The following is a 9,185-nucleotide window of genomic DNA, read 5'->3' as shown; positions in this document are numbered from 1 at the left end:
GGGCTGGGAACACACAGGATGCTCCCAGATCCCAGAGGATCCCAGAGATGCTCCCAGCTGGTGCCAGAGCCACAAACACACGGTCCACTCCCAGCCTACAGCAGTCTTCCTCTGCTTGGCACACAAACCATCCCTTGTTGGCATCGGTCTCCAAGGTTTCACTCTCCTGGTCATTTTAACCCCTGCAGGCCTGACCAGCAGTGTGCTCTACAGTCACCTCTGAGCAGAAAGACTCAGCAATTCTCCTCAGAGACAAGAAGGAAGCACTGGCACCATGCAGTGGCTCAACTTGCCAGAGAAATAATTCTCCTCTGAGGAGGTTTGAGTCTTTTGGGGAACATAAGGGGAAAAAACCATCAAACATTTAGGCAACTTCACCAGCAGAGCCCACAAGGATCCTTTCCAGTGCTTTTGGACAGCATTTAGCACACTGTGTGCTATCACTGCACACAGAAAGCATCAGATTCACTGAGAGCCTGAACAAGACACGTTTAGATGGAAGCAGAAGGAAGGTGGGTTAATCAGGGCTGAAACTGCAGTTGTGACCAGACCAGCTGCACTGGGAGTGACAGCTCTGCTCCAGGCAGAGCTTTCGGAGCAAATTCAAGGACTTTCCTTCTAGCACCAAGGAAAGCAACTGGAGCTTGTGTCTCACAGAGCAGCCAGAGCTCACCATCACAGAAATGTTATTTCTGGCCATGGAGCTCGAGCCAGAAATAAGAACATTCAGAACTCCACGAGCTTAAAACCTCTCACTTGTGAAGGGAACAAATGGGAGGGAGGAATTATACAAACCTAGGCCCTGTAACATTGCTTTTCTCCCTGCATTCAGTGCAGACTAACATCAGACTCACAGCACGGCTTAAAGATCATCCTAGGCCTTGTGGTTTTTTTTTAAACCCTCTGCACTTTGTGCTCCTGGTGCTGCAGCAGCTCCTGCAGCAGAGCTACACTGACAGACAGAGGCAAATACGGCCATAGAGAGAGTTCAAGAAAAGGCAAACGACCTGGACCACGCTGCTCAGCGCTGCTCCCTCCTGCCCTACCCTATGGAAAATTCAGGGCCTAATCACCTGGAAAATCTTGGAAACGTCTTCCGAGTTGCGCTGCTGCGCGACATCGCACAGCTTGGCCGTGATATCGATTCGGCGGCAGATGTCCATGTCCACCTTCATGGCCTTTTCTTGGATCTTTGTGTCCAGGTCTGTCATGGGCTGCAGGAAGGACAGCAGGGATTATCTTCTATTATTAGACAGTTCAGGCAAGAAGAGATACCCCACAGTATCTCTGGAACCCCAGGCCACACCAGTGTTTAACAGCATCACACCCTGCTCTCCGGGCAGGCAGAGCACGGGCACTCTCAGGACTCCACAGCTCACAGGGAGCGCTCACCCCTGATTCTAAACCAAAGTTTCAACTCTCAGGGATTCGCCACCGAAAAAAAACCTGCACCCACCCCAAAACAACTGCTCAGTGCGGCAAGGGGGAACCTTGATGGGTCAGGAACAGGGTGGGACAATGGGATGCCCAGAGAAACTGTGGCTGCCCCTGGATCCCTGGAAGTGTCCCAGGCCAGGCTGGATGGGGCTTGGAGCCACCTGGGACAGTGGAAGGTGTCCCTGCCCATGGCAGGGGGTGGCACTGGATTGTCCTGAAGGTCCCTTCCATCCCAAACCATTCTGGGATTCCATAAATAACACTTGAAAAATGGAGAAACCCCCCCGTGCAGCGTGTGCAGAGCAGAATGACACCTAAAACCTGGTGAGGATGCAACACTTCCCCTCTTTCAGACACAAAAGCTGTGCCTGCACGGAGAAGCTGCTGCTAAACCAGAACCCAGGCCACGCAGCAACTGCACACAGAGCATGGAACCATCAAACCCTGACTGGATCTAAAGAGATCCATGAAAACCTTGGCACAGAGAACACTCCTTGCTGGCACTAACCTGGCTTCCAGCCCAGCAAAAATTCTGCAGGAAAAATTCTGCAGGAAAAATACTGCAGGAAAAATACTGCCTGGTAGTGGTTCTAATTTCTGAGAGCTACTCCCACTCAGACAGAACATCTGGCTCCTTATGAAGGAAGAAACACTAAAAAATCCCCAAAGCACATTCTCCATCCTAGGCGAGACTTGCTCTGTTGGACAGTCCCACTCCTAAGCAACGCTTCCACTTGGGACACCAAAGTGGAAAAACCCTTTGCAGACCATTCTTAAACACCAAATCCCCTTTCTAAGAGGAAAGCTTTGGCATTTTGTTGGTTTGCTTTGCTTTTTCCCACCTTTGTTTTTGTTTTAAATTATTACAGAGAGTCTTCTCCAGCCCCCGTGAACCACCTTTGGAGATTTCTGTTTTCCAGACACACTGAGGAAAACAAATCTCTCAACACTGACACACTCCACGCAATCCTATCCATTGAACTGGTGATCCTTATCTGCAGGAAGGAAAGAGCCACGTGCCCACATTTTGCACTTCTCTCTTCTAAATATTTACCCAGTGAGGTTCAAAACAAGCACTGCCGGTGCTTTCCTTGGGTTCCCTTATCCCTTGAAGTGTGCAGAGCCCAGAGCACTTTCCCTGAGCCCAGGAGGATGTTTGCTTTCACCACCACCTCCCTTTTTGTACACACGGAGCACTGAGTTCCTCAGTGAAATGAAGTCACAGCCATGGCCCCAGCAGCCTCTCCCTTCCAGGCTGCCTCTAGCCAGGCATGGCCATCCTCGATTATCCACCAGAAGGACACCCAGCTAATTGCCAAATTTCCCATGAGCAGATCTAGTGGCCCCGAAAGAATGGATTTGACAGCTGGGAGCGGGTTCTGCAGGTTTGTGTGAAGTCAGGAGAAGGCTGTGGCGTGCAAAAATTACACAATAAATCAGCATAACAGGGTTTGTTCCTTACACAAGTGGCTTCAGCACTACCTCAGGCTTACTGAGAAAGGCACCTCAATGTCCACCTGGCTTATCTTCCCAGATATCTGCATGCTCTCACTGTTTAAACAAAAGCATTTCATCCTAGAAGATCCTCTGGCTTTGAAGAGAACTCAGTATCTAAGGAGACATGAGGAAATTCCTGAGAAAACAAAGTCTTTTCTTCTTTCTTTTCTTTTTAAGCCACGAGGTTGAACCAGCCCTGGAAGCAAAGCCAATACCTGAACCAGGACTACAGGATTCATCTTTCCAGAGCTTCATTAAGGGAGATGGGAAACACCCGTGAGGGTGGGGAGGGCCTGGCACAGGGTGCCCAGAGAAGCTGCCCCTGGATCCCTGGCAGTGTCCAGGGCCAGGCTGGACATTGGGGCTTGGAGCAGCCTGGGACAGTGGGAGGTGTCCCTGCCTGGGGCAGGGGGTGGCACTGGATGATCTTTAAGCTCCTTCCAACCCGAACCATTCCATGATTCCATACAACGTGTTCCTTCAGGAACGCGATTTTCCCGCATAACTCGAGGCAGAGCCCCTGTGCCAGCAGCTCCTGGTGCTGCACAGTGGTGAACCTGCAGCCCAGTCTGGGAGTTCTCCAACCCCTCCTTCCCAGATCCGAGTGCTGGCCCTGCCAGCTGTGGGGAAGGGGAGGGGAGGGCAGAGTCCTGGTTATGGGCTAAGCAGCAGTTAATGCATCTCCACACAGACCAGACAGGAAGCGGGGAAGGGGGATCTGTCTGATGCATTAGATCCCAGCAGCCATGGCTAATTACGCAGCAGCACTCACTAATTAATTACACAGCAGCACTCACTATTCACCTGGCCATGGGTGAAGCCATTTGCAGGACACAACACCCACAGAGGGCCCTCTGTACTTACATCACTCATCAGACCCTTAAAGACCACAAGCTCTGCTTTCAGCCTCTCAATCTTCTCGTTCAACTCCTCCTGGAGAGCTTCTGCTTCCTGTGCCTCCTGCAAGGGAAAACACACCAGAGGTGAGAGGGGAGAGCCCAGCAAAGCTCCTCACTCAGCCTGAGCAGGCTGAGAAGGCACTGGGGAGAAAGGGCTTTAGAACAGAACTGAATTCTTTAGTGAAATTTGTTATCCTCCATTGTAACTTCCACTCCCTCCTCCCGCTTTGTCACAAACTTTGTCACAGATTTCATCCCAGCTTCCCAACATTAACACTGTCCTCTACAGCAGCACAGCTGCTCTAGCCAGAAGTCAGATTTTTAATTAAAAGACAAATAAAATGATGACCAGCACGACAAAAGGTGCAGAAAACCCCGGCACCTTTCACTCCAAACTCCTCAAACCTCACCTCTCGCAAGGTTTCCACCATAGATTCCAGGCTCATCCTCCTCATCAGCTCCTCTTCCCATCTGCAAGGCAAGATGTGCCAAGTGGTAATTATAGAGAAAAGCAGTTTTTGCCCCTCAAAATCACAAGTGTTCTGATAGCTGTGGGAGGATGACAGCTATTGGAAATGCAGAGCAGATGGTCTCCCTCAAAGCAGGAACACCGAGTCTGAAAGGGAAGAAAAGCTGTCTCCACTTTTAGCGGGATCAGCATTCCTCCTGCTCTCACACACGACAGAACCATGGGATCCCAGAGGTTTGGGCTGCGAGGGAATTCAAAGCTGATCCCACTCCAGCCCCTGCCATGGCCAGGGACACCTTCCACTATCCCAGGTTGTTCCAGCCTGGCCTTGGACACTGCCAGGGATCATGGGGCAGCCTCAGCTCCTCTGGGCACCCTCACAGGGAAGAATTCCTCCCTCATTTCTAACCTAAATTTCCCCTTTCAGTTCGTTTGATATTTGGCTGCAAATACAGTGGGAAGTTTCCAGTTTGAAAAGAATCCAGTGTAGGGAAGTCACGTCAATCAAAAATCTCACCATTTCCCAGTTCACTCCAAGCAATCCATGTTTCTGTTCCCTCTGTATCCAATTCCTCAATAAGCTCCATGCCCCAGTCACTTCCCAGCACTCCAATTGCCAGGGGAGCGCTGGGACAAGTCCCTGAGTGCTGGGCACGCACACTCAGTGCTGAGGGTGGCAGCAAAGGAGACAGAGCTATGAATTGTTTAATTAAACCTCACACCGTGCTCGAGGTCATTAGTGGGGCTCAGAGCAGCCTGGTCTGGGGAAGGTGTCCCTGCCCATGGCACGGGGTTGGAATGAGATGATTTTATGGTTGCTCCCAACCCAAATAATTCTGGGATTCTACAATTATTGGATTAAGTGCTAAAAAAAAGAAAAAAATCCAGTTTTTTAAGCACTGAAACCCTTTTCAGCAAACCCAGAATCTGACACTATTAACTGGAAAGATTCTGGAAAAATGATGATACACATGGATGTGGTTTGAGTTTGGGGGGAGAGGGAACGCCAAGTGTGTGCCCCTCTTTGAACAGGCACCAATGCCAGCCCAGACTTGCCTGGTCTATTGGGACAACAGGAATTACACTCCTGGAAAAGAAACTTTGGATACAACAGATCAAAAAGAATCCTGTGAACAGCCTCCCTGAGTGCCATCACAACCATTTCTGTTGCTACTTCAACACTTCTTAGAGTTCAGCTGCAGCTGTGAGGCCAGAAATCCACGGAATCAAAGAAAATGCAGCAGTTAAATCCACCAAAATTCACGGATTCATCCCGTTTTCCAACACACACAGCACGCTGGTGGTGGCTGGAGTGCAGGATGCCCCCGTGGAGGCCGATTTGCTGCACTCACCAGCACGGTGCCCCTGGACACAGCTCTGCCTTCAGAGGGCAGGGTTAATCCCACCTGGCACGGCAGCCACAGGGAATGTCTGGGCAGGGAGGGACACGGTGCTGCTGCACTTGGCTCTTCCCAGGAGCCAGAGGCAGCTGGGCAGGCTGCAGCTCCGAGGACATTCCCGCTCCATCCTCTCTTCCCTGCTGCTGTGGGGCGGGAATATCCAGCACAGCAGCGTGTGAGAGTTGGATTTGTGCAGGAGGACTGGCTGTGCATCTTTTTACCACCATCCATTCACTGCCAAGCAGGGGGAAATATTTAGGCTGGAATTCACATTTGTCACCAAACGTTTCAGCTCGGATTTCCATGCCCTGGGTGGGTTTTGGACTAATTACATGTGCACTGCTATAAAAATAGCAAGTTTGCCTTTCACATTCTAATATCAGAGGCAAGAAGGTGAAATTAATTAAAGCAGGCAATTATATTGGCAATCTGTGAGCTGCTTCTCCTGTTACAGGACAATCATCCCTCCTGCTCCTGCCGCCAGTTGTGGATGGGAGTCGAGCAGACACTGCAAAAATTGATCTGCTGCTTTCTCAAGGTTTTAACTCTTGGAAGGAGGGATCCTGGCTGCATCCAGCCCTCCTGCTGAATTATTGCATCCTCCCCGTGCTCCGTGCCTTCTGCAGAGGGAGGGATGTATTTCTGGCAAACGTCACCTGCGTGTTTTTCCTGACTCTGCCGAAAGCCAGGGAAAAGGATCAGCATTCCTCCCCGGCAGGTCAGCCACCCCAAATTCCACATCCCCAGGTCTGCTCAGCCCAGCCTTCCTCGTCCTGCAGAGATTCCAGGAGTTCCACTGCTTTGCTTTGTGCCTTTTGCAGAGCGGCAATTTCCAGCCCTAATTCCCTCCTGGCAAACCCAAACCAGGGTCTTCAGGAGCAGGGGAGAAGATGCCACCTTCCACACACCCTCCTGCAATCCCTGCGTTTCTCTTAATTACAGCAGCAATAAAACCATCAGGTGATCTTTAACCAAAAAGTTCCTGCCTGACTGAAGGGAATTTTCACAGGTCTGGCAAGAAAGGTTCTGCTAACCATTGACATAAAATCATTAACCCCAGAGCACGTTTCTCCCACCCACCACCAAGCTGGTTAACCTCATTTAACAGCTCAAAATGCCAATCTTACTCTCCCCTCGCATTCAAACCCCGGGAGGATATTTGCAGTGAGGAGAGGAAGGGGCCCGGCAGGAAGGTAGGGGATGACAATGGAGCAGAGGATTAATTCTCCATTTCAACTTCCAGGGAGCTGAGACAATGGGAAGATTGCTCATTCCTGTGATCATCCTGTGTTTGCTGCAACACACCCGACTTTAAAGGGACCTTGGCAGCCGTGCTGCTGCACATTCCCAAAATCCAGGAGGCAGGGCACTGAGAGGATGCTAATTATGGCTCTGCTGCCTTTATTATTCAACACACTCAATTATTCTCCCAGTCATTCATATTAATCAATATTTTTCTCCTCGGTCACCATCTAAAGTCAGAAGAGTCTCCCGCAAGTGGCAATCCCAGCAGGCTGTGGATGCCCCTCTGCTCCTTGGCACTCAGAGCCGTGGGGTGCAGCCCAAAACATCCATGGAAGGGCCCAGCAGCTCCGGGCGCTCCCTTCATCCTGAGGGAGAGGGAAGCACCTCCTGAAGAAGCAGCTCTGCCCAGCCGGGGAACTCCACAGCGGGAAAGCCACGGGAGGGGAGCGGGAGCTGCACTCCCTGATCCCTTCCAGCCCAAGGTGTTCCACAATTCTACACTTCTGCAATACCCAAATGGGAAATGGCTGGAAAACCAGCAGCCTTCCCATGCTTGCAGCAGGATATGAACTCTCCAGCTGCTCCCAAACACACTTTATTTCTTGGCTCGCATGCAGCTATTGCAATGATTTCCAGCTGCATCCAAAAATCCTTCTTCTGACTCAGAAGCATTGCTGTCCAAAGCTCCCAGACTTTGGGGCTTTTTATTACATTTTCAGTTATTCCTTCTAAAAAAAGGTCAGCAACATGAATTTCAACACGAGCCAGGCTTTTTTTTTTTCCTTTCCCCTTCTTTCCCACCTTCCAAGGACGTGTCAGTTCCATCCACCCGCAAATAAAGGGCAAGTCTGACTTTTTGGAAGCCCTTTTTTTACCAGATGTGACACATCACATTCCAGGGGCATTCCGTCATTCCTTCAGCCCTGCCTCACGTCTGAGAGGAGAACAAAGGACGCCCGGCTCTCTGGGAAGGATACTGGGCAAACAAAACACTGGAGCAGTCAGGATTAGCATCGCTTAAAGCGGTGTTCTTGTAAAGCTGAGTCACACCGAGAACTCGAGTTCCCTGGGAAATTGGAAGAGCAGCCACCAGCTCCCAAGAAAGAGATGGAGACACCTCAGGATAACAGCCCTTAAAAGCTTCTCTAGGTTTTCCAGCCTTAATGTTCATGGAATTACACCAAGCTCTGTGCTGACACAAGCCCCAAACCTCTTTGCCACTGCCTTAAAACCAGTGTCAAGGAGTGGGATCCTCTTTCCTTTCTCCTGTCCCAGTTTCAAGTCCAGCTCGGGAATACGGACCAGGGAAGGGCAGCAGATTCACAAAACCCCCTTTGGAACAGAAAGTCAGCTTTAGACAAGTTTGCCTTGCCCAAAGCTGTTCAATAACTGCCTTTTAGGGGGTTTTTAGAAGTCTGGTTTGATTTAACCAACGAACAACGAGCTCACAGAAGACACCAGGTACAAACATGCTGGGTTAAGAATGTTTTTCCTCAAGGCAGGAAGGCACAAACAGAGCAGCTGATCATTAATGGTGCCTGATGGTATCAACTGGATTATTCTTTCATTAAAAATATCCCTCCCTCAAGCAATGAAACATTCATCAAGTCACACTTAATGACAAAATACTTATTCCAAAAGCAAAATTCTTTAGGAAGACCCTCTAATGGAGGGTTGTGGAGGGAAGAAAACTTCCAAACAGAACAAGAGAAGCTTCGCCCGTGCTCTGAGCACCTCCCCTGCCACTCTGAGGTGCCAGCTGAGGCTTTCACTCATTTATTGCAGCCTCTTCCCATCAGTTTCCAGGGAGCAGAGCAGCAGCAGGATGGGAAGGTTGAAGTCCACAAAGGGAAACGGAAGCGTTGGTTTGGGCAGTAACCATAAAACGCTCGTGGAGACGTGAGCTGGCAATTCCCGAACACACAAACACCCTGAACCTGCAGCACCCAGGGAGCAGAGCCAGAGTTCCCTGCCCACCGTGCCAGGGCTGGCACCAGCTGCTCCCAGCCCTGCTCTCCGGTGGGATAGGAACGCATTCCCTGGCACACCACAGCTGCCAGGGGCTGCAGCCCAGCCCCGAGGCCGGGTACCAACACATCAGGGCACCCCGAGGCCGAGCCCCTGTCCCAGGGCCGGCTTTGTGCTCCCCACGGAGCTGGGCAGCTCCAACGCCCGTGGGGCACTCACAGGGGCCCTGAGCACGAGATGTGCCCACACTGGCACCGTGGCACTCACAGG

The 9,185-nt window shown here is 50.9% G+C and overlaps 1 protein-coding gene across 1 annotated transcript in view; it reads right to left on the bottom strand.

The window, feature by feature from the left end:
• Positions 1–9,185, bottom strand: part of IFFO2 (intermediate filament family orphan 2) — a gene marked incomplete at its 5' end in the record, with an annotated part of 42,653 nt that overhangs the window by 13,725 nt on the left and 19,743 nt on the right. The window contains 3 exons of the mRNA XM_042013268.1: positions 1,074–1,214; positions 3,799–3,894; positions 4,244–4,304. Of these exons, the coding sequence (XP_041869202.1) occupies positions 1,074–1,214; positions 3,799–3,894; positions 4,244–4,304 (298 nt within the window). The remainder of the gene's footprint in view (positions 1–1,073; positions 1,215–3,798; positions 3,895–4,243; positions 4,305–9,185) is intronic.

This window comes from Corvus kubaryi, unplaced genomic scaffold, assembly GCF_017639235.1.
Source record: "Corvus kubaryi isolate FWS band 111438036 unplaced genomic scaffold, C.kubaryi_AGA036_p1.0 split1-37344, whole genome shotgun sequence".
Classification (NCBI taxonomy): domain Eukaryota; kingdom Metazoa; phylum Chordata; class Aves; order Passeriformes; family Corvidae; genus Corvus; species Corvus kubaryi.
This window is presented reverse-complemented; position numbering and strand designations above follow the sequence as displayed.